This window comes from Heptranchias perlo, chromosome 8, assembly GCF_035084215.1.
Source record: "Heptranchias perlo isolate sHepPer1 chromosome 8, sHepPer1.hap1, whole genome shotgun sequence".
NCBI lineage: Eukaryota > Metazoa > Chordata > Chondrichthyes > Hexanchiformes > Hexanchidae > Heptranchias > Heptranchias perlo.
Genome location: NC_090332.1, coordinates 43572321 through 43598750, shown reverse-complemented (window position 1 = coordinate 43598750; position 26430 = coordinate 43572321). Strand labels below are relative to the sequence as shown.

The window sequence follows — 26430 nt, the reverse complement described above, 5'->3', positions numbered from 1 at the left end:
CCCCCCCCGCCCCTGCTTTCCCAGCTTGCTTTCTGTATTCATAGCACAATTGGGAACATGGGTGTTCTCTATTAATTTCAATGTAAGGTTTGCAGTAAGCCCCATGCAAGTTTTTCTTTTGAATACACAAGGGGAAAACTGGACATAACACCTGGCTGATAAGTTATACATCCTACTGTGTCTTTTTTCTTCACTTCCTGCCACACCTCCTTACCCCAGAAACTTTCGATAAACTGGCCTATTCGTCCTCTCTTTTTCTGGAATGTTCAAAATTGATTTTAGAGTTTCTTTTTAATTATGAAAATATAGACATTTCCAAAAATAGTTCTTGGGTACCTGCTGGGTCTAGGTCTTGTGTGCATATGCTTTCCCTATCAAACTCTGGTTAAAAGGAAAACGTTTGGGGAACTGTTCTAGTGGGGTGCCCTGCCTGTCGTCTAATCAGAGCCCAAGTACTATCCTCTTGTTTGGGGGAGGGTACAGATAATGTCAGTGCATTTTAAACCGTGAAATACACAGCAGGTGTAAAATATTACATTTAGAGGCATGTCCTCCTTCTGTGGAGTTTATAGTCAATACAGTGCAGATGAATTCTCAAAAGAACCCCATTTTCTTGACATTTTTGTTTGGCAGAGTTTCAGTATGGAATGTGGGATTTGTTATGCATACCGACTAGCTTCATCCATACCAGATCAAGTATGTGATGACCCACGCTGTGGGCAGCCATTCCATCAAGAGTGCCTTTATGAGGTTAGTAGAACTTAACACGTTTGAAAACCCAACATTTATAGCTTTTTTTATTGTACTGCACGAAATTTCCTAGCATACACCTCCCTGTATTTTGATAATTGTTGAAATGTTTAACCCTGCAGTGGTTACGAGGGCTACCTTCATCTAGACAAAGTTTTAACATCATCTTTGGAGAATGTCCATACTGCAGTAAGGTAAGAACAGATTTGTAATAAGTTAAACTGTATACTTTCGTAATCAACCAGAGCTACAAAAAGAGAGTATGAAAAGAAACTTGCAAGGGATATCAAAACCAATACAAAGAACTTTTATAGTTACATTAGGAAAAAGAGGGTGGTCAGGAGCAGTGTTGGCCCCTTAAAAACTGAAAGTGGGGATATTGTCATTGACAATGGGGAAATGGCAGACATGTTGAATAATTACTTTGCGTCAGTATTTACAGTAGAAAAAGAGGATAGCATGCCGGAAATCCCAAGAAAACTTATATTGAATCGGGGACAGGGACTCAATAAAATTAACATAAGTAAAACAACAGTAATGAAGAAAATAATAGCACTAAAGAGTGAAAAATCCCCAGGACCAGATGGTTTCCATCCCAGGGTTTTAAAGGAAGTAAGTGAGCACATTGCAGATGCCCTAACTATAATCTTTCAAAGTTCTCAAGATTCAGGAACCGTCCCTCTAGATTGGAAAATTGCACATGTCACTCTGCTTTTTAAGAAAGGAGAGGGAAACCAGGGAATTATAGACCAGTTAGCCTAACATCTGTTGTGGGGAAAATGCTGGAGTCTATAATTAAGGATAGGGTGACCTCGAGAATTTTCAGTTAATCAGAGAGAGCCAGTATGGATTTGTGACAGGTAGGTCGTGCCTGACAAACCTGATTGAATTTTTTGAAGAGGTGACTAAAGTAGTGGTCAGGGGAATGTCAATGGATGTTATTTATATGGACTTCCAGAAGGCATTTGATAAAGTCCCACATAAGAGACTGTTAGCTAAGATAGAAGCCCATGGAATCGAGGGAAAAGTACAGACTTGGTTAGGAAGTTGGCTGAGTGAAAGGCGACAGAGAGTAGGGATAATGGGTAGGTACTCACATCGGCAAGATGTGACAAGTGGATTCCTGCAGGGATCTGACTTGGGGCCTCAATTATTCACAATATTTATTAATGACTTAGTTTTGAGACTTTCTATGCCTTCATCTAAGTTTGCTGAAGACACAAAGATTGGTGGCATTGTAAGCAGTGTAGATGAAAACATAAAATTACAAAGCGATGTTGATAGATTGGGTGAATGGGCAAAACTGTGGCAAATGTGAGGTCATCCACTTTTGATCAAAAAAGGATAGAACAGGGTACTTTGTAAATGGTAAAAAGTTTAAAAACAGTGGATGTCCAAAGGGACTTAGGGGTTCAGGTACATAGATCATTGAAGTGTCATGAACAGGTGCAGAAAATAATCAAGAAGGCTGGCCTTTATATCTAGAGGACTAGAGTACAAGGGGGCAGAAGTTATGCTGCAGCTATACAAAACCCTGGTTAGACCGCACCTGGAGTACAGTGAGCAGTTCTGGGCACCGCACCTCCTTTGGAAGGACATATTGGCCTTGGAGGGAGTGCAGCGTAGGTTTACTAGAATGATACCCGGACTTCAAGGGTTAAGTTACGAGGAGAGATTACACAAATTGGGGTTGTATTCTCTCTAGTTCAGAAGGTTAAGGGGTGATCTGATCGAAGTTTATAAGATATATTAAGGGGAACAGATAGGGTGGACAGAGAGAAACTATTTCTGCTGGTTAGGGATTCTAGGAGTAGGGGGCACAGTCTAAAAAATTAGAGCCAGATCTTTCAGGAGTGAGATTAGAAAACATTTCTACACACAAAGGGTAGTAGAAGTTTGGAACTCTCTTCCGCAAACGGCAATTGATACTAGCTCAATTGCTAAATTTAAATCTGGGATGGATAACTTTTTGGCAACCAAAGGTATTAAGGGATATGAGCCAAAGGCAGGTATATGGAGTTAGATCACAGATCAGCCATGATCTTATCAAATGGCAGAGCAGGCATGAGGGGCTGAATGGCCTACTCCTGTTCCTATGTTCCTAAATAAAACATCTAAACCAATGTGTTTTAGGTAGCATGTTTACCAAGAGAATCATTTTTGTTTTGCAGCCTAAAGTTTTGAGTAAATTTTTTCCGCTTACGCACTCCTAATGCGGAGCCACTCTCACCAGGAGGGCCTATTGAGAAATCGTACTGATGTAGCCCATGATTTTCTGTGCATTAAAATTAATGGATGGAAGAGTATGAGCTCCGCCTGTATCAATGGTTTCCTGATGTCTGCTCCTGGTGGGCGATGGTTCCGCACGGGTGTGCACAAGTGGAAAATTTAACCTTTTAGTTCCCAGGCTTCTGTGTGGAGTGGCCATTTTAATCTTTGTCACAAAAATGGTGAAATATGGTCAATTGTGGTATTGGGTAGGTGGAAAGGTTCACAGGAAAAATAGTACAAGAAACTTTACTTTTTTTAAAAAAAAAGACTCGTGAATTTTATGCTGAGATTTTTAAAATAATTGACTGAAAAGCATGTTCAAAGGACATCTGTCCTTCAATTTATAGCTACTCAGCAGAGCATTACAAACACTATGAAACATGTTGGAAATCTATTGATCTATTATTTATAATGGCATGTTTTGCCTTCAGCTCAATAAAATGCCGAGAATGTCTCTTGAAATCTTGAGTAAGGAAGACAAACCCCACTTAATATATGCTCTGCTTCCAGTTACTTCCTGTGGTGCTGAATGTGACCTGTTTATGCTGCAATGTTGAGTGTGAAAAAGGGCAGTTGTCTGTTTCTTTCAATTATTTTTCTGTTCAAGGAGAACCGGGTACGGTAGCATAGTGGTTATGTTACTGGACTAATAATCCAGAGTCATGAGTTCAAATCCCGCCACGGCAGCTGGGGAATAAATAAATAAAAATCTGGAATTTAAAAAATGGTATCAGTAATGGTGGCCATGAAATCACTGGATTGTCGTAAAAACCCACCTGGTTCACTAATGTCCTTTAGGGAAGGAAACCTGCCGTTCTTACCCAGTCTGGCCTATATGTGACTCCAGACCCACAGCAATGTGGTTGATTCTTAATCGTCCTCCGAAATGGCCTAGCAAGCTATTCAGTTGTACAATCTCGCTACAGAAAGCCACAATAAGAATAAAACCGGATGGATGACCTGGCATCAGACCACTAGGCACCAGCCACAACAAAGGCAAACCAAGCCCAGTCGACCCTGCAAAGTCCTCCTCACTAACATCTGGGGACTTGTGCCAAAATTGGGAGAGCTGTCCCACAGACTAGTCAAGCAACAGCTGACATAGCCATACTCACAGAATCATACCTTTCAGCCAACGTCCCAGACTCTTCCATCACCATCCCTGCGTATGTCCTGTCCCACCAGCACAACAGACAGGTAGCGGGTACAGTGATATACAGTCAGGAGGGAGTGGCCCTGGGAGTCCTCAACATTGACTCTGGACCCCATGAAATCTCATGGCATCAGGTCAAGGAAAACTCCTGCTGATTACCACCTACCATCATCAGCTGATGATTCAGTCCTCCTCCATGTTGAGCACCAGTTGGAGGAAGCACTGAGGTAGCAAGAGCACAGAATGTACTCTGGGTGGGGGACTTCAATGACCATCACCAAGAGTGGCTCGGTAGCACCACTACTGACCGAGCTGGCCGAGTCCTGAAGGACATAGCTGCCAGACAGGGCCTGCGGCGGGTGGTGAGCAAACCAACACGAGGGAAAAACCTACTTGACCTCGTCCTCACCAATCTACCTGTCGCAGCTGCATCTGTCCATGACAATATTGGTAGGAGTGACCACCACACAGTCCTCGTGGAGACGAAGTCCTGTCTTCGCACTGAGGATACCATCCAACGTGTAGTGTGGCACTACCACCGTGCTCAATGGGATAGATTCAGAACAGATCTAGCAGCTCAAAACTGGGCATCCATGAGGCACTGTGGGCCAGCAGCAGCAGAATTGTATTCAAGCACAATCTGTAACCGGCATATTCTTCACTCTACCATTACCAACAAGCCAGGGGATCAACCCTGGTTCAATGAGGAGTGTAGAAGAGCATGCCAGGAGCAGCACCAGGCATACCTAAAAATGAGGTGCCAAAATGGTCAAGCTACAACTCAGGACTACATGCATGCTAAACAGCGGAAGCAACATGCTATAGCCAGAGCTAAGCGATTCCACAACCAACGCAGCGGATCAAATCTCTGCAGTCCTGCCACATCCAGTCATTAATGGTGGTGGACAATTAAACAACTAACAGGAGGAGGAGGCTCTGTAAACGTCCCCATCCTCAGTGATGGCGGAGTCCAGCACGTCAGTGCAAAAGGCAAGGCTGAAGCATTTGCAACCATCTTCAGCCAGAAGTGCCGAGTGGATGATCCATCTCTACCTCCTCCCAATATCCCCACCATCACAGAAGCCAGTCTTCAGCCAATTCGATTCACTCCACGTGATATCAAGAAACGGCTGAGTGCACTGGATACAGCAAAGGCTATGGGCCCCGACAACATCCCAGCTGTAGTGCTGAAGACTTGTGCTCCAGAACTAGCTGCACCTCTAGCCAAGCTGTTCCAGTACAGCTACAACACTGGCATCTACCCGACAATGTGGAAAATTGCCCAGGTATGTCCTGTCCACAAAAACGACAAATCCAATCTGGCCAATTACCGCCACATCAATCTACTCTCAATCATCAGCAAAGTGAAGGAGGGTGTCGTCGACAGTGCTATTAAGCGGCACTTACTCACCAGTAACCTGCTCACTGATGCTCAGTTTGGGTTTCGCGAGGACCACTCGTCTCCAGAACTCATTACAGCCTTGCTCCAAACATGGACAAAAGAACTGAATTCCAGAGATGAGGTGAGAGTGACTGCCCTTGATATCAAGGCAACATTTGACCGAGTGTGGCAGCAAGGGGCCCTAGTAAAATTGAAGTCAATGGGAATTGGGGAAAACTCTCCAGTGGCTGGAGTTATGCCTAGCACAAAGGAAGATGTTAGTGGTTGTTGGAGGCCAATCATCTCAGCCCCAGGACATTTCTGCAGGAGTTCCTCAGGGCAGTGTCTTAGACCCAACCATCTTCAGCTACTTCATCAATGACCTTCCCTCCATCATAAGGTCAGAAATGGGGATGTTCGCTGATGATTGCACAGTGTTCAGTTCCATTCGCAACCCCTCAGATAATTAAGCAGTCTGTGCCCGTGTGCAGCAAGACCTGGACAACATCCAGGCTTGGGCTGATAAGTGGCAAGTAACATTCGCACCAGACAAGTGCCAGGCAATGACCATCTCCAACGAGAGAGAATCTAACCACCTCCCCTTGACATTCAATGGCATTACCATTGCCGAATCCCCCACCATCAACATCCTGGGGGTCACCTTTGACCAGTAACTTAACTGGACCAGCCATATAAATACTGTGGCTGGACCAGCCATATAAATACCCGGTCTGGCCTATATGTGACTCCAGACCCACAGCAATGTGGTTGATTCTTAATTGCCCTCTGAAATGGCCTAGCAAGCCACTCAGTTGTAAAATCTTGCTACGAAAAGTCATAATAAGAATAAAACCGGACGGACCACCCGGCATCGGACCACTAGGCACCGGACACGACAACGGCAAAACACCAAGCCCAGTCGACCCTGCAATGTCCTCCTTCCTAACATCTGGGGACTTGTGCCAAAATTGGGAGAGCTGTCCCACAGACTAGTCAAGCAACAGCCTGACATAGCCATACTCACAGAATCATATCTTTCAGCCAACGTCCCAGACTCTTCCATCACCATCCCTGGGTATGTCCTGTCCCACCGGCAGGACAGACCCACCAGAGGTGGCGGTACAGTGATATACAGTCAGGAGGGAGTGGCCCTGGGAGTCCTCAACATTGACTCTGGACCCCATGAAATCTCATGGCATCAGGTCAAAAATGGGCAAGGAAACCTCCTGCTGATTACCACCTACCGTCCTCCCTCAGCTGATGAATCAGTCCTCCTCCATGTTGAACACCACTTGGAGGAAGCACTGAGGGTAGCAAGGGCACAAAATATACTCTGGGTGGGGGACTTCAATGTCCATCACCAAGAGTGGCTCGGTAGCACCACTACTGACCGAGCTGGCCGAGTCCTGAAGGATATAGCTGCTAGACTGGGCCTGCGGCAGGTGGTGAGCGAACCAACACGAGGGAAAAACTTACTTGACCTCGTCCTCACCAATCTACCTGTCGCAAATGCATCTGTCCATGACAGTATTGGTAGGAGTGACCACCGCACAGTCCTCGTGGAGATGAAATCCCGTCTTCGCACTGAGGACACCATCCAACGTGTTGTGTGGCACTACCATCATGCTAAATGGGATAGATTCAGAACAGATCTAGCAGCTCAAAACTGGGCATCCATGAGGCGCTGTGGGTCATCAGCAGCAGCAGAATTGTATTCCAGCACAATCTGTAACCTTATGGCCCGGCATATTCCTCACTCTACCATTACCAACAAGCCAGGGGATCAACCCTGGTTCAATGAGTGCAGAAGAGCATGCCAGGAGCAGCACCAGGCGTACCTAAAAATGAGGTGCCAACCTGGTGAAGCTACAACTCAGGACTACATGCATGCTAAACAGCGGAAGCAACATGCTATAGACAGAGCTAAGCGATTCCACAACCAACGGATCAGATCAAAGCTCTGCAGTCCTGCCACATCCAGTCGTGAATGGTGGTGGACAATTAAACAACTAACGGGAGGAGGAGGCTCTGCAAACATCCCCATCCTCAATGATGGCGGAGTCCAGCACGTGAGTGCAAAAGACAAGGCTGAAGCATTTGCAACCATCTTCAGCCAGAAGTGCCGAGTGGATAATCCATCTCAGCCTCCTCCCGATATCCCCACCATCACGGAAGCCAGTCTTCGGCCAATTCGATTCACTCCACGTGATATCAAGAAACGGCTGAGTGCACTGGATACAGCAAAGGCTATGGGCCCCGACAACATCCCAGCTGTAGTGCTGAAGACTTGTGCTCCAGAACTAGCTGCGCCTCTAGCCAAGCTGTTCCAGTACAGCTACAACACTGGCATCCACCCGACAATGTGGAAAATTGCCCAGGTATGTCCTGTCCACAAAAAGCAGGACAAATCCAATCCGGCCAATTACCGCCCCATCAGTCTACTCTCAATCATCAGCAAAGTGATGGAAGGTGTCGTCGACAGTGCTATCAAGCGGCACTTACTCACCAATAACCGGCTCACCGATGCTCAGTTTGGGTTCCGCCAGGACCACTCGGCTCCAGACCTCATTACAGCCTTGGTCCAAACATGGACAAAAGAGCTGAATTCCAGAGGTGAGGTGAGAGTGACTGCCCTTGACTTCAAGGCAGCATTTGACCGAGTGTGGCACCAAGGAGCCCTAGTAAAATTGAAGTCAATGGGAATCAGGGGGAAAACTCTCCAGTGGCTGGAGTCATACCTGGCACAAAGGAAGATGGTAGTGGTTGTTGGAGGCCAATCATCTCAGCCCCAGGGCATTGCTGCAGGAGTTCCTCAGGGCAGTGTCCTAGGCCCAACCATCTTCAGCTGCTTCATCAATGACCTTCCCTCCATCATAAGGTCAGAAATGGGGATGTTCGCTGATGACTGCAGTGTTCAGTTCCATTCGCAACCCCTCAGATAATGAAGCAGTCCGAGCCTGCATGCAGCAAGACCTGGACAACATCCAGGCTTGGGCTCATAAGTGGCAAGTAACATTCGTGCCAGATAAGTGCCAGGCAATGACCATCTCCAACAAGAGAGAGTCTAACCACCCCCCCTTGACATTCAACGGCATTACCATCGCCGAATCCCCCACCATCAACATCCTGGGGGTCACCATTGACCAGAAACTGAACTGGACCAGCCATATAAATACTGTGGCTGCAAGAGCAGGTCAGAGGCTGGGTATTCTGCGGCGAGTGACTCACCTCCTGACTCCCCAAAGCCTTTCCACCATCTACAAGGCACAAGTCAGGAGTGTGATGGAATACTGTCCCCTTGCCTGAATGAGTGCAGCTCTAACAACACTGAAGAAATTCGACACCATCCAGGACAAAGTAGCCCGCTTGATTGGCACCCCAACCAGCACCCTAAACATTCACTCCCTTCACCACCGGCGCACTGTGTACCATCCACAGGATGCACTGCAGCAACTCGCCAAGGCTTCTTCGACAGCACCTCCCAAACCCGCGACCTCTACCACCTATAAGGACAAGGGCATCAGGTACATGGGAACGACACCACCTGCACATTCCCCTCCAAGTCACACACCATCCTGACTTGGAAATATATCACCGTTCCTTCATCGCCGCTGGGTCAAATTCCTGGAACTCCCTTCCTAACAGCACTGTTGGAGAACCTTCACCACACGGACTGCAGCGATTCAAGAAGGCGGCTCACCACCACGTTTTGGTTACCTAATATTTTTATAGTCCCTCTGACTATGTTTATAGTAATCTACTTAATATTTTGCATCATTCTTTGCTGTACAAAAGCCAATGAATTGTCTGCTGTCTTCAGTCTACAAAAAGTAAAATGGGCATTTTTTAGTCTGAATTTTAAATGCATGTCGACTCTCACTTTCTAAGGAGCCATACATTCTTTTAAGAGAATTAGTTGCTGAATATTAAAGGGGTATGATGACTGAGCAGGACAGTTGGATTCGACCAGCTGATTTGTGAAGAAAACATACTATGGGCTAAATGGTCTTTTTTTCCTCTGCTGAAATTCTGACTCTATTTTCATGGCTTTGAACTGCAGCACTAATACAACCAATTAAAATATTAATTGGATTTTTTTTTTAAAATGAACAAGGTAAGCAAAGTAACCAATCATGATGCTGTGTCTTGGATTCTTAGGCCCAAGTTAAATCGTATTGCTATTACATCTTGGTTTGTTATAACTGCAGAATTATTTTATAACTAGTGTTTTTTCAAAAACCAAAGAAGTGAAGTACAATTGGCATCTCCATTGTCATGTGATCCAAACTTTGGTCAAATGGTTTATATCTGCATAATACAAAATTGTGACATTGTAATTAACAAAGGAGCAACCATTTTCATCATTTGCCAGCAATAGAGTGACTGCTTTTTACATGTCTGACACATTCTTGGAAAGAAGTTTAAGATCATTTGTCTGTACATTTCTTCACTTATGCACACTTAGACTTATTTCCTGTTTGGGATTTAATTGGATACAAGAGTATTGAGACTGTAGTATGCTGTATGTTTTTTGTCAAGCTATAGGCAAATATACAGAATGCAATTCAAGTTTTAGGTTCCTTGTTTCAAAAATTAACAATCTACCAATTTAATATGAGCAAGATTGAAATAGTTTTGGCATTATCTCAAGGACTTGTTTTATTGAGTTCTCATTAATTTACAAAATAAATTAATTAATTTGACATACTTAATCAGCAGTCTATTTTAAAACAATGTGAAATAATTTTCAGTGTTAATAGTGCAATGGAGAAAGTCTCTTCCATTCTCAATTTTTTTTTTCTCTCCTCTCTTCAGCCTATTACAGTTAAGATGACTATCAAGAAATCCTAAGCACTGAAGAGTGAAGATTCTTGCTCTGGATATTTGTAAATAAAATGTCTAATTTCTATGAAGTTAGCAACCTATGTACAGTTTAACTAACCTATTACTCTATCCCTAATTGTAAGCAGGTTAACCTGGCAGTAAATCTGATTGTTTTGACAGCCTTGATTTGATAAATACCATCATTACGGCCGCTGATTGGCCACTGTCAAGGGGAAAAAAGGGTACAGCCGTGAATGCAATCCCTGTAAAAATTCCAAAGACCCATGTAATAAAAACTGAATTAGTTTATGGTGACAGAATAAATCTAATAGCCCAAAGTATAATCGTTTGAAGTCCTTAATGATGCTAGAATGAATGTTAACTGAAGAGTTTTATGAAAGAGGCAGTAAACTTTCTGCAAGTTCAACATGTTAGTGTATGGAAACAGTGAGATCTGTGATAAATTGTACAGTACTTAAAAAAACAATAGCACAAGAATAATTAATGTTATCAGGACAAGAACTGCAGCACCATAACGGAAAATGTCTGATTTTATTCGGATTTGATCCTGAGGCACTATTGTAGATTCAGTTGGACCAATTAGTCTTGCTGTGTTTTGGACAGTCATTGTGACTGCTGGTTTCCTTTCTCTGAACCTTAATGGTGGTGGATGTTCAACGTTACTCAAAGTGTTACTTTTCTCATTTAGCTGTTTTTGTTCAAAGAGAGTTTGTCTTGTTTTTGGTCTTGTTACAGCTGCCTGTAAGAGAGAGAAGCTTATCGTACACATCAAAGTAATTTGAAAATATCCTATATTAGCTCTTTCATTGAAAATGATGGCAGCCCAAGAGCACAACTATGTTCATTATATTTTTCTAATGTCAACAACTGATACAATCATTAATGTAACTTTTTTCATTGCATGTTAAATGGTTTGAAAACATTGCAGTCCTGCATGAAGTGAGTTTTCACAAAAAACAAGTTTTGAAATAAATTCCCAAACTAATGCCTAATGTGTTGGACACACTACTCTAGCTTTACACCAACTAGAAAGCTTTAACTTTAAATACCCAGTGTCACTATATTACCAAAAATGTACTTCAAAACTGAAATCCACATTGTAATGAATAATTGAAATGTGTAAACAGATTCCCTAACAGGGGGAAAAAAAACTTTAAGATGTTTGTGCTAACCTTTTATAAAGAAAACAAAAGCATAGTTTAGAGGAATCACATTATAAGGACATTAAAAACAAGAGTCTTAGTGAATTATGGAATGAAGCCTATGTTTCTGAAGCACTAGATGTTTATTTAAGTGAGTTCAGAAGGTGCTTTCTTCATCTTTGAGGATGTTGACAAAGCTGAATTAAGTTCAGTGTCAATAAAGCAGACCATTATGCCATAATGAAAGGCACAGAAGAACAAATTCCCTGTCAAACAATCACTTTGTGTCAAATACTTTGCAATTCATGACACTGACCTTTTTGTTGAAAAATAAGTTAGTTACTCCAATAACAGCCCAATTACAGGAGAACATCTTGAACTAAATTTTTATTTCAGATTTCCAGCATCTGCAGTATTTTGCTTTTTATTTTTAGTTATGTCCAACATTACTTTCAATAGCTGTTGATAATGGTTTTGCAACTACCAGCATTTGAGTTCCCAGGCTTAGCCACAAAGACATTCAATTAGTAATGCCACCTTGGAGAAGATGGTGGTGAAACTGGATATTAAATATACTCTAATTAAAACAAGCTTTTATAATTAGAAACCCTTTAAGTCACTTCCCAGGAATACAGATTAATCAACATGACATGGAGCACATTTCATTGTAACCCGTACATAGCACACCAACTTTTAAGAGACAATCCTGGAATTACATTTAGATTAGTTTGTTTATCCAAATAGATGGATCAGACAACGTTATGGCTGGGAATGTCCTTGGAGTTTTCCTGCTCCGCTGTCAGAAGTACGGCATGAACCACGTTTTCGAGCATTAATGAGGTTTACATCGGGCTTCCAAAAAAATTACAGCTGCAAGGGAGCAAATCTGAGGAAATTCCTGGCCTTTGTGTGGGAGTATTTATCCTTCAATGTGTTACACTCTTCTCTTTTTTGGAAGGCCTTTCCAGGCTGAGGTATAAATTGGACTGCGTCGTAATGAGGGACAATTTTGGGGACCAATGACCTGAGCCCGAAAGACATTGGGTCAAGCCATTTTTCAGTCATCCCTGGCTGTTGCCTAAAACAGACATTAGGTTCCTTACGCCTGTTTTAGGCCCCCTCTGCGATTCTGCAGTGGATGTATCTAAGTTTTGTTTTAAAAAGTTCCTGTGGAGCAGGAGTGCTCCCCAATTCAAATACTTCCACCTTCTGGGCTTTACTTTCGGACTGATGTCAATGAGACCAGTGGCCCGAAATTCATGTTTTTAAAATGGGCAAGCTGCCTTTGGAGGCATGCCAGCTCGCCCAAATAATGTTAGAGGCCCAAGTCCCAATTTCAGACCAGTTGGGGCCCCTTTTAGGCCCAAAATCAGGCCAAAAGCATTTTCCACCCTATGGGTCTTGTAGAGATTCTACTTAGTGACTGCCCCAGGCAAATGCAAACAATGACCACCAACAGTGTGACACCAGCTCAGTGAGGATATCTATCTGAGCCAGCTTCACGAAATTGGTAGCATTCTCACCTTTGCATCAGAAGCTTATGGGTACAAGTCAATATATAATCTAGACTTAAAAAAAAGCAAAATACAGTGGATGCTAGAAATGTGAAATAAAAATAATCTAGGCTGATATTCTAGTGGATCCCAAAGGAGCATTCCTGCCCCTCCTGGCCCCATTTTAAAAAAAAACAGAATTATAACTTACCTGCTGGGCTGGACTGCCAGCTGAAACTGTGCAGAACGTGCACCGCGCTTTCTCTGCCAAGTTGAGTTCTAAATTGCGATCAGGGTCCTATGTACAGCATAGGTTGTAAAATGTAATTATGGTTTAGTGCAAAGTTACAAATGTATACACTAATTTTCAGTTTTTAATGTTTAAATCAACTTAGAGGTATATGACGTAGAGGATGCATGTTTGATTCCCTACAGTTGTTTCAGCCCCTGATCAGCTCTGCTATGCAGGGAGTCATCAAGCATCTCCCTGTGAGTTAGTGAAAATCAGGTGACAAGGGCTTGTGTTTACTTGGAGCCTCATAACAGCTCTTAGAAATGTCTTCAAGCACTTGCCGATGAATGACTTGTGTAGGCAAACATAGCACCTATTTTTTTTCACAAAGCCACGAACAGCAATGAAGTAAATGAAGAGCTAATCTGCTTTGGTGGTATTGGTTGAGGGAAGAATGTTAACCAAGTAACTGGGAGAACTTGTTTTTTTGAATGTTACTTTGGAATCCTTTTTAAGAGGAGATTTTGAAACCTCCTGTCCAATGGAAACACTGATATACCCCACCATTTTCGGGGCACTGACTTACTGTCCCGTTCCCACCAATGGTGTGGCTTACGTCATGAAGGTCCTACTCCTGGGTGGCTGAACCTTTCTTAATTTAAAAAATATAAATTTAGTGAGACAATCCTTTGCACAAAAGGTACTTCCTTTCTGTTTTACTTTTTAAAAAGCTCCAAATAGAAAAGTGGCGAGTGACCTGTGGCCTCTAAATTTAGGTTTCAAGTGGGAGCCAACAGTAGCCTGTGCCAATAAGACTATGCAGTCACCCTTTTACTGTAATTTGCCCTTTAAAGTCTGGATCTAACTCTGCTCACAGCCTATGCTTTCAGCTGTTGTAAGCACAATCCACTCTTAGGTTGGATCCAGTCCAATGCTGCTAGGATTTTTCAGCTGAATAAAAATAAATTCTCTTCTTAAAAAAAAAACTGCAATGGGCACAACAATACAACTTTTGCTGACCTATACCAACTATATCCTGAAACTATAGATTGTACTTTTACCAGAGTCCTTGAATAAAAAGGGCTGAAGAACTGATTACAGGATTATGGGCATCTTGGGATGGTTGGGTGTCTATAAACTCTGAAATAGCCACAACGCTGAAGTGTCAATCCATGTAGCAGGAAATGATGAAAAACAATTTTATTCCTATAGGGCAAGGTCCTTTTTAGATAGAGTACTTGTCCCAACTGATGATTGAAACAAAATACAGGACACTTGCAGCTAGCAGTAAAACAAAGTACAAAAAACATGAAGCTCACGACAAAGGTTGGTAACTCTCGTTGTACTGTAATGTACTAAGTGAAACTTGTATAGAATGGTCATTTTTCAGACTGATGCAAGCTAGGTTTGTGTCCAGTTTTTAAATCCACAAAGGTTGAAAGGGAATAAGACTTATCAACAGGGTTTACATACAATAGTAGTTAATGGAAGACAATCGCTGATTTAAAACTGTTGATGGCAATTTATCCTCAAGTAAAGTAAAATGACCAATATTTGCATAACTAACAAGTGAACTTTTCATACATGGAATAAAACATCTTGAGCATTGATGTATAAATTATTTGCAATAGTTGCTCTTTTTTTAAAAAACAAACAAACATGGGATGTGCTTTAAATGTGACTGATTTTAATCACTCTGCAGGCGTATTTGTTCACAGTATTATAAATTCCCTTAACAGAGTTTGAAGTTAAAATATTGGGAGCCAGTACAGCCCCAAAACACTAGCTATTAATCACAAGCACTGGGTTAAATCTGTAGTTATGACTCATTGGGATTGGAAATAGTTTAATTTTCTTCTTCACCCCATGGGTGGTAATCTGGCAGAGCATTACGCCCACCTAATTTTCATCCCATTGGACTCTCAGTTTTCTGGAAAGAGCTGCGATCCATATTGTTGTCATGATCCATCTGGATCCAGATGATGTGAAAAATAACCCATTTGGACAAGATAATGTATGCTTTCTGGCTCAAGTCAAATGTCTTAATATGGTTCCCCCTTCTAGAATGTTGTGCAGGGCAATAGAGATTCTCAGCTATTGGCAGGGTTTGAGTGGCTTCCCCCACCATCAAGGAGCTTCTTAATCGAATAAGACCAAAAGCCATAACTGAACACAACTGCCAGCCCAGTTACTTTAACTGTAAATATCAGTTTTCTTGTGCAGATGCTAGATCCTGATTATGCAGTTTCATTATTTCTTTCCTGTATTCCATATTTCTTGTCTGGCATCTCTGTACAAACACTTTACTGTTCCATGAATTCTTTTGATTATAATAATACTTGCATTTATACAATACCTTACATGTTAAAATCACAAAAGTACTTTACACTTACTGTTTGAAGTGCACTGACTGATTAAGAACGTACATACAGTAATAATGGGCCAGATTTTGCTGTAGCAGGGCATCTAACGATGTCAGTTAGACTTGTACCCTTCAGCTCAAAACATTTTTGCCCACTAATTACCAGCTCTCACGTTCTGCAAATGACACAGCGAGGGAAACAGACCAAGGAACTGTATCTCTAACCAATCAAATTGAGAAATAAACAGTGGAAGGACTGAGAAGGAAGTATAAATTAGTGAGTGAATTCAATGTCAAATCAGGTACAGAAATGGAGAAAGATGGATTGAGAGAAGACAGAGTTTAAAAAAATTAATTTTAAAATGACATTTTTAAAATCTCCAACAATTAATACCTAAAGGAATGAGACTCCACACTTGACACTGAAAATTAACTATTCAAGGGTTAATTGGCACTAATTAACAATTATCACATTGTAAAGAGTACTTTTTGAAATGACAAAATTTCACTTTCTGGGGCAAGTTTATTTCGTATCTACTGCGCAAATACAGCAACTTCATGACATTCAATGCATGTCAAAGGTGAGGCAGACAGTGAAATGGCGTCTTCGCAAAGCTAATGGCAGAGCGGTGCAACTCGGACAGCAACTTTTAGATATTGGCATTTAACCACGCATTTGCTTCTCGCCTGAAATTGTGTACCATTTACACAAAGGCGAGCACCATTAGCCTCACTGTTATTTTCACGGCAAAATCTGGCCCAACCTCTCTTATCTCGTTAGCTTTTCTAACATTATTTTCTCCGATCAGCGTGGTTATTGTACTTGTCTTTATTTAGAAAGGTTGCTATTTTGTTTTAAAGATTTTATTCCAAATCCCAAATGTTGTAGTCACAAACTGGTAAAGAATCAACTTTTAAAAAAAATGGATTCAGTTCAGACTTGCCACTGTAAAGAGGACATTAGTAACACAGTTTATAGGCCGTGCTGGGATTTTCCACAGAAATGATCTATAATTCTATCCAAAATATAAAAACGGTAGCCAGGATTTTGTGCTTAAGTGGAAACTCAGCATGAAGTTGGTACACTGGGCTTTGTGCCCAGTTGACTTGGCAGCCGCTGATGCTGGTGAACTCCTGTCTGTGCCAGAAAATGGCTGCTGGAGGCCTCAGCCACAGCAGGGTGGGCAGGTTGTCTGGGGGGCAGATGAAGAGGGCGGCTAATTTACAAGGAAGAGAAATTAAAATTCTTGGGGCAAGAGTGCAATCCATTACCCCACGATAAACTGCACTCCATTAGGGAGCATTTAAAATGTAAATGCTCTTATAGTAGCACTGGGTGCCAAGAGCAGGCTGTAATTCTTTTCCTCCAATGTTGCCATGATGGTAGTGATGGAAAACGTGACATTGGTTGCTGACATTCCATCATTACTGCCCACTTTACATCTGCCCAATATATGACGGGGTGTTTTTAATGTTGACTTCTGGTGGGAAAATCCCACCCCCACCAACGCAGGTCCTGTATCCACACAAAATCAGACAGGAGTGGAAACTCCTGCCTGTATGTCTAGTCTGCAATCCTCATCACGACATTTCAAGTGTCATTTTTAAAAAAAAACGTTTGCGTATAAGTGTGACAAAGAATTTTGGAATGTACAAAAACTTTACAGGAACTGAAATTAATGGAGGCAGTGGCCTAGATTTGCTACCATTTTGTTCTGCCAGAAGTGCAGTGGACATGCATTTCCACCTGTCCAAGGCCACACTACTGACCCTAGCAAATTTCCCAGGATCAGCTCAATAGCATACGTTTATGGTGGACTTTCGCTGGAGATCCGTCTATCATTGACCACCTTAGTCCACGGGGTCAGAAACTGATGTGCTGCTACAGGAATTAAAAGCTTGAAGGAGCTTAAAGAGGAAGTGGCAGCAGTTATAGCATAGGAGAGGAGCTGAAAACTTCACCGATGCCGGGATGGAGCTCCTTTTGAAAGCAATGAGGGCATGACAGGCAAGGCCTTTTGGCACACAGGGGAAGAGAACATCTCATGGCACATTGGAGGGAGTTAGCTGAAGCCGTTAGTGCCACTCTACAACCCCCAGATAAGCAATTGTGCTAGAAAAAATGTCATGACATGATCACTGTCTTTGTATATCTCTTTAGCAAATCTCTTTATAAATTCTTTCAGTGAATATGTACACCCCACCCAACCAATAGGATAACCTCCTATAACTACCACAGCAAATCTACTAGTTAAGTTAAAAATGTACCGTTCCTAGCTTAACTCAAAACTACACAAAAATAAAAAATGTCAATCTCTTATGTTGAACAATATCTATTCATTATTTTATATCTCAAGTTTCATGAACTGACCCACTCACAGATGCTAACAATATCAAATTTTATCCACAAGCAAATTCATCTTTGTAGCAGCTGATACTTTTTAAAAACTTCATTTTATTTTTCAAATAGCCTGTATATCCTTGATTGAAACATTACATCTGATCCATTTTCCACCTCTTTCTCTACTGCCCCAACAAAAGGCTGGCACAGTACGACAGCAGTAGGGATGCAAGTTGGGTCCATACCACTGTCGAGTTGCTGATGTTAGCCATGCTGCTGTTTTGGAGAGCGCACCACAGGGGAAGAAAACTCAGAAGGAAAAAGGTCTGAGATCAGGTTATTTACTTAGCTGTAGGTAACGCATGATCCAGGCATTATCTGGAAATTATCACCCAAAACAGTAAATGTAAAAGCTTATATTGCTCACTCTTAATTTAGACCAAAAGTATTTTCTTGATAATTATAAATTGTTTTACAGCAGTGCTATATTGGAAGCATAACGTTACAAGATGAGTTACAAAATCTGGGTGGGAGCTCACTTGCTGATCATGATACAATATGGTGAAAATTTTTAATTGGCCACCTAAATGATGAAATACAGGCACAAGCAATTGGAAAAGACAATGAGCTAAATCTGGCTGGAAAAATAACGGCGAGTTCACGTTGCACTGATATCTAAGCTAATCTTTTAAAATTTATATTTTCATACAATAGTCATGCCTAAATTAATAGCAATATGCGTTAGTCAATAATTAAATGCATCTTCTCTGATAGCCATTCCTGTATTTTTTTTTGCTCTGACATATATTACTGACACTTAACCTCTACTAATCAGCATTACTTTTGGTGTTCTACTTAATTATCATCATCTTTTCTGAACATGCAGCTAATTATAAACCTAGCAACCAATGCGAATCTAACTGACATTCCGTAAGACTCATGTCCATTTTGTGATCCATTTGAAACAACTCAAAGTAATGTAACATTTAAAAAAAAAACCTCCCACGGCCACTTTTCACTAAATTTGGTTAAAATCCCTGTACATTAGTCAATGGTGCCCCCTGCCCCTGACTAGTGAGGTCTCAGGCTCTCCCGATATTGGGCCTTGGGCCTCATTTTAATGGAGTAGGCGAGAAGAGCCTGCCGGTGAAGAGTGAGATATTGGGCGTTGCAGCGGCCCTCAGGTAAGTGGGGCCGGGATCATGGTCGGGTCTGGGGACTGTTTGGGGTGGGGTGATGGGCGGGTGCGAGTTGGGACCGGGAATGCTGAGGCATTGGTGGGGATCAGGAGCGGTGGCAATCGGTTCCTTTTAATGTGGGGTCAGGCTAAGCACCCCTGCTCCTCCTGGCTCCACATTCAGGTTACTTGCTGCCTTAGCTGGGCCTATCATGCAGTCCCAAGGCCTGGCCTCCCTGAAGGCAAACCAGTCTTGGAGAGAAGGCCTCAAACAGGCACGTATTTGCATATACAAAGGGCTGAATGCCTGCATCTGGCGTGGCTAAAGGACTCATTTTTTGTCCTTGCACAATATGGTGGGCGGCGCACTTCTGGACGGAAGTATCCGTACGCTTCCTGCCCGCCGTATTGGGACCTGAAAAATGGGCGCTGCAGGAAACAATTTCTAGGTCAATGCCTCTTTTCCTGTTTATTATAAACCACCTTCTCAGTTACACGCAGACACGCTTGTATTTCTCATTCTGTCACAGACAAATCCATCTCACAATTGCCCATTGACATACAGATACTCAGCCATCTGCATTCTCCCAGCAACTTACCCGTTAACTGGAAGGTAAGTGGAATTTGCTGTCATTCTGCAAAAGGAAAACCTGAATAATAGTTCCATATAATAACCTGTTCATGGTTAAAATTCTGTCCTAGCATAAAGAACTTAATTTTCTGTCTCTGGTGCTTGTGAAGGGTTAAAATTCCAGACAGTGAACTCCATATGCATGACACAAGGTTTTCTAAGCGAAATCACTGCCATGACACTATCACCCTTTTTAAATAACATACACACAAAGCAAACCACCATTTCCAACCTACTGTAGAAAAGCAACTCATTGTTTAAAAAATGTCCACGACCATAATCATCCTTGATTCAAACTCACTTTCATAGACAGTCAAACATCATACATGGAAAATGTTGATAAATAGCAGACTCTGTGGATTCTAGGTGGCACCCTTCCAAATAGATAATGACCACAGAGACACCAATGAGCCGAGGTCAGGTGCAGGCAATGTACACCTTTGAGGGTTTGCACTCAGCTAGTTAAGCTACTTCAAAGCCGTCTGGAGTTTCAGCTCCAGCTTTTATGTAAAACATCGTAAACGAGGGGGCACAGTTCAGGGGCTCTTGGTCTTCGCAATTCCAAAGAGAAGTAAATCAGGTTGCTTCCACTATTAATAACTTCTACATAGCTGTACTCATTCAATCCATTAAAGCTTATTGAACCTGACTATCATATTTTAATATTGTCCACCTTCAGTACCAATAAATCACTGAATATACTATTTAGTTATCAGGTACCTCTGTAACAGTAAGCATCTGTTATATTTTAATGGCAGATAACATTTTTAAAAAAGTAAAATTCAATTTGAACTGGGGAAATTCATGGGACTTCAAGAATTTATTCCACCTATTTAACACTACATTCAATTTATTGGATCATAAGAGTCCTGTCCACCTCTTGCTTTTCTGTACAGTGCATCCTATTTACAGATGTAAGTTAAAGTTATTGAGTGCAGAAGTAGGCAAGTATTATAAACACCTGATTTTAGTGTTAAATAGTGTACTACTGGCAATTTTGTGTTAACCAATTTAAATAAACAAAGAAACTACCAAAATTTAAGATGGGACAATATACTTTGTGTAGACTTCACATTAAAAATAATAAAAAGCACCACCACAACTTCAATACCAATTGCACAGTAATTCTAGTTGTTAAAACCAGTGTACTGCCACTAATAATAATTCTTTGGCTCCTTTATCCAGTTACTAGCTGAGCCAAAGAGACCAAGCAGGTCCCATGTTTCATGAGTGGTCTATGATAAAAAAAAAAGAAATAGGAGCCGGAGAAAGCCATACGGCCCCTCGAGCCTGCTCCGCCATTCAATAAGATCTACCTCAACTCCACTTTCCTGCCCTTTCCCATATCCCTTGATTCCTTTAGTGTCCAAAAATCTATTGATCTGAAACTTGAATATACACAAAAACTGAGCAGCCACATCCCTCTGGGGTAAAGAAGTCCAAAGATTCACAACCCTCCGAGTGATGAAATTTCTCCTCTTCTCAGTCTTAAATGGCCGACCTCTTATCTTGAGACCATGACCCCATGTTCTAGATTCTCCAGCCAGGGGAAACAACCTTTCAGCATCTATACTGTCAAGCCCTCTTGGAATTTTATACATTTCAATTAGATCACCTCTCATTCTTCTAAATTCCAGAGAATATAGGCCTCCTATTCAATCTCCTCATAGGACAATCCTCTCATCCCAGGAATCAATCTAGAGAACCTTCATTGCACCCCCTTCTAAGGCAAGTATAGCCTTACTTAGGTAAGGAGACCAAAACTGCACACAGTATTCCAGGTGTGGTCTCACCAGAACCCTATATAATGGCAGTAGGACCTCCTTACCCTTATACTCCAACCCCTTGCAATAAAGGCTAACATACCATTTGCCTTCCTAATTGCTTGCAGTACCTGCATGTTAACTTTGTGATTTATAACAGTGACACCCAAATCCCTCTGAATACCAATATTTCTTAGTCTCTCACCTTTTAAAAAATATTCTGCTTTTCTATTCTTCCTACCAAAGTGGCTAATTTCACATTTCCCCACATTATAGTCCATCTGCCACTTTCTCGCCCACTCACTTAACCTGTCTATACCTTTGTAGCCTCTTTGTATCCTCCTCACAGCTTGCTTTCTCTTTGTATCATCAGCAAACTTGGATACATTACACTCGGTCCCGTCATCTAAGTCATTGATATATATCGTAAACAGCTGAGGCCCAAGCACTGATCCTTGTGGCACCCCACTAGTTACAACTTGCCAACCTGAAAATGACCTGTTTATGCCTACTCTCAATTTTCTGTCTGTTAACCAATCTTCAATCCATGCTAATATATTGCCCCCAATCCCATGAGCCCTAATCTTGTGCAACATCTTGTGTGGCACCTTATCGAATACCTTTTGAAAATCCAAATATACTACATCCACTGGTTCCCTCTTTCATAAAACAATGTTGACTCTGCCTAATCATATGATCTTCTAAGTGCCCTTTTACTACGTCCTTAATAATAGATTCTAGCATTTTCCCTACTACTGATGTCAAGCTAACTGGCCTGTAGTTCCCTGTTTTCTCTCTCTCTCCTTTCTTGAATAATCCACAGGGACCGTTCTAGAATCTAGGGAATTTGGGAAGATCACAACCAATGCATCCACCTCTTTTAAAACCCTAGCATGGAAACAATCAGGTCCAGGGGATTTGCCAGCTTTTAGTCCCATTAATTGCTCCAGTACTTTTTCTTTACTAATATTAAATTACTTTAAGTTCCTCACTCTCATTAGACCCTTGGTTCCCCACTATTTCTGGTATTTTTTTGCATCTTCTACCGTGAAGACAGATACAAAATATTTGTTTAACGTCTCTGCCATTTCCTTATTTTCCATTATAATTTCTCTTGTCGTTGCCTCTAAGGGACCCACGTTTACCTTTGCTAATCTCTTCCTTTTTACATACTTGTAGAAGCTCTTACAATCTGTTTTCATGTTTCTTGCTAGTTTACTCTCATTCAATTTTCTCCCTCAATTCAATTTCTTGGTCATCCTTTGCTGATTTCTAAAACCCTCCCAATCCTCAGGCTTACTACTCTTTTTTGGCAACATTGTAAGCATGTCTTTTAATCTAATACTATCCTTAACTTCTCTAGTTAGCCATGGTTGGATCACTTTTCCCATGGAGTTTTTATTCCTCAAGGGAATGTATATTAGGTGAGAATGATGAATTATTTATTTAAATGTTCACCATTGCTTATCTATCGTAATCTTTTGATCTAATTTCCAAATCTACCTTAGCTAATTCACCCCTCATACCTACATAATTTGCTTTGTTTAAATTTAAGACCCTAGTTTTGGATTTAACTATCACTCTCAAATGCAATATGAAATTCTATCATATTATGATCACTCTTTCCCAGAGGATCCTTAACTATAAGATTACTAATTTACCCTGTCTCATTACACAATACTAGATCTAAAATAGCCTATTCCCTAATTGGTTCCTTGCCATATTGTTCTTAAACTGTCTCGAATGCATTCCATGAATTTGTTTCCAAACTACTTTTGACAATTTGGTTTGCTCAGTCCATATGAAGATTAAAGTCTCCCACAATTATTGCATTATTCTTGTTATATGCTCCTCTAATCTCCTGATTTATACTCTGTCCAACACTATTAAAAGGGCCTATAAACTACTCCTACATGTGTTTTCTGCCCCTTGTTATTTCTTAGCTCCACCCATCCTGATTTTCTCAGATCCTTTCTCACTACTGCCTTTATGCTAACATAGTTGATCAGGGAGGCAGAGTGCCTCATTGTCCTCAGATTAGGGGAGGGGAAATTAGCCTCGGTTCCTGCACCTGATCACTATCCAGTGATCCTCAATGGAAATGAACGTGTGAGAATGTCAGGTTAAGGCAGGATTGAACTTAACTATAATGTCATCAAAGTTAAAAAGACTGCCAAAACTCACTGCCAAGACTCATACATAGATAATGTCAATGGACAAAGTACTGGTATTCACCTATGGAATCAGGAAAGGTTAGGAGAGGAGAAGATTGGCAAGAAAAAGATTTTAAAAAGTGATTCTTTATTTCAAGGCAAATATTCAACCCCTCTGATCACATTTGACTATTTTGAGTATATTAAAATAGCCTTGGTGTGCCTGATATTTCACTCCTCTTCACCTCTGCATACATTTGTTGCATTTACTTTGTGAATATCATTTATCTCATTGCTGTCTGTGAACTGAGAATAGTTGATGCATTTTCCTATATTACAATAGTCATTGCACTCCAAAACGTAATTTGTGTAAAGCACTTTGCGACATTTCAAAGCAGTGAAGTGCTATATAAATGAAAGTATCTATTTTACAGCAAACATGATGATATCAACAACTGATGCCCAAGATCAAAATCCATTACCACTGCTGACATCAAATCATAGACAATTCAATATTGATGACATGCATTCAAATTGCTGGCAGTGTCTTCTATTTTCCTTTTCTGAGTTACAAAATTCCTGTCTCCAATCATACTACCCTTCAAAACCTCTAAGACTAGATATCAAAACTCCTATCTGTTGTGTTTACATATATTTGTTGAACATTAGTAAGATTTTATTTCACTCAATTTGGCACAAACACAGCAATATATCCCTCGAATCTAGATGGTAAAATTAATAAAATATTGTTTGAGTCACTTTTTATATTTCTGCCAACCTGACCAAAGCTACGGGTATCATATGCTGGAAGTTTCTCACTTTAGTCTTTCATGTCTAGTCAGTAGTATTAACCTTTTTCTTCAGCAGCAAGGATCCGGTTATACTAGAGGATTGTTGTGACTATTCTGTCTATTTTTAAATAATCAAATTTACCGAAGATAATAAAACTAAGCCCCACAACTTTTGGTTGTTCTCAATACAAAAATCATATTCTGGTTGGTATGTAGTAAACTATTGAGACATCCTTCCCCACAATTAGGTCATCATCTCTAGAAAGAAAAGCTACAGACATTACCCTAGTCTTCAAAAACTCACAAATATAACACAAGTAGTTTTACTCAACATAATGTAATTGTTCAGTGATCTTATAGCTTAAACTAAAAGCTTGCATTTAAATAGCACTTTACACGACCTGAGGACGTCCCATAGCGCTTTACAGCCAATGAAGTACTTTTGAAGTGTACTCACTGCTGTAATGTGGGAAACGCAGCAGCCAATTTGCGCACAGCAAGGTCCCACAAGCAACAATGTGATAATGACCAGATAATCTGTTTTAGTGCTGTTGGTTGAGGGATAAATATTGGCCAGGATACTGTGGAGAACTCCCCTGCTTTTCCTCAAAATAGTGCCGTGGGACCTTTGACGTCCAACTGAGGGGCAGATGGGGCCTCGGTTTAACATCTCATCTGAAAGACGCATCTCCAACCGTGCAGCACTCAGTCAGTACTTCACTGGAGTGTTAACCTAGATTTTATTCTCAAGTCTCCGGAGTGGGGCTGGAACCGACAACCCTCTCTTCTGACTCCAAGGTGAGAACGCTACCACTGAGCCACGGCTGACACCTTAGTGACAGTTCAAATAAATAGCTTGAACATTCTTCCTGAATAGGAAAAAAGAGGACAGGTTTTCATCTCCAATGCTACCAGTGCACATAACTCTGCCAGGAGCACTAAAGATGAAAATTTATCTCCATGTGTGTTGGTAAATTTTCATTCTCATTAAGATGAGGGATAGTATTTTTGGGAAATGGAACACTTTCCTGCTTTTGCACCCAGTGTCAATAACAAGCATCCTTAGGTCAGCTGCAGCATATGCCAAATGCACAGCAAAACTCCCCTTATTCTACACAATAATCTGCTTTGAAATAAACCACAGAACAGCTCTGGCAACTACACTACTTTCCAGTTCACACATAAGACTCTGAGTGAGATTGCCCATTGTGCCAAATTGCAGGCAACTTTGTTGACTGTATCCTCTTGGATATGGATTGATATTGCCCAAACTTAGTTCCTGAAGACCTTTACAGTAGTGGGGATAGAAGATCATTCCATTAGCCTGGACTGTTTCTGAACCCAGAGGCAAAAAGATAACATTCAAACTCACTACACCACCCAGTATCCATTTTTAGATTTTATTTTTAGGGGTACTACAATTAATGATGCCTATTTCAGAGATGATGGACAAAAAGGACTTTGTTGCAATGGAGAATGTCGAAATCATAGATATAATTATTGGGTCTGTGATAAACTAGGTCCAGTTTAATACTAGTCTTAGCACATACGAAACAAGCCCTGCAACTTGATGACAAAGTTTCACAAACAATAAAATCAATCCAAACAGTTGGAAGATCTGCCTTATAGTGTAATTCTACCAAATGTCCTGCTTTGTTATCTGCCTAGAAAACAGATCAGCTCCAACAATAAACCTAACAGCTACATGATTTAGTATATTATTTCTCAAAAGATCATGCAAAATTGCATACTTGTACTTTTTAGCCATCCATGTATGTCCCCTCTAAATAGATTATTTCTGTGTTAATTAAATTAAATAATTACCACGTTGGGGCTAAGATGTCAATAATGCAGTTTTTCAGATACATATTTCCTGTTAATTGAAAGCTGCAATGGCTGCAAGCCAAGGTTTGTCTTCCAATGAGCTAATTTATGACGAGATGTA

At 41.2% G+C, this 26430-nt stretch overlaps 2 protein-coding genes across 6 annotated transcripts in view; one reads left to right on the top strand and one right to left on the bottom strand.

Moving 5' to 3' along the window:
- Positions 1-10717, top strand: part of fancl (FA complementation group L) — a 77738-nt gene extending 67021 nt beyond the window's left edge. For both annotated transcript variants that reach the window (XM_067989040.1, XM_067989039.1), the window contains 3 exons: positions 634-750; positions 873-944; positions 10371-10717. In XM_067989040.1, the coding sequence (XP_067845141.1) occupies positions 634-750; positions 873-944; positions 10371-10406 (225 nt within the window). In that variant the 3' untranslated portion in view covers positions 10407-10717. The remainder of the gene's footprint in view (positions 1-633; positions 751-872; positions 945-10370) is intronic.
- The window catches only part of LOC137324585 (serine/threonine-protein kinase VRK1-like), an 87869-nt gene continuing 71264 nt past the window's right edge, over positions 9826-26430 (bottom strand). For 3 of the 4 annotated variants that reach the window (XM_067989035.1, XM_067989036.1, XM_067989037.1), the window contains exons 12-13: positions 13247-13333; positions 9826-11139 (exon numbers count right to left, since the gene is read on the bottom strand). In XM_067989035.1, coding sequence (XP_067845136.1) covers positions 10855-11139; positions 13247-13333 — 372 coding nt within the window. In that variant the 3' untranslated portion in view covers positions 9826-10854. The remainder of the gene's footprint in view (positions 11140-13246; positions 13334-26430) is intronic. The other variant, XM_067989038.1, reaches the window with a different exon arrangement.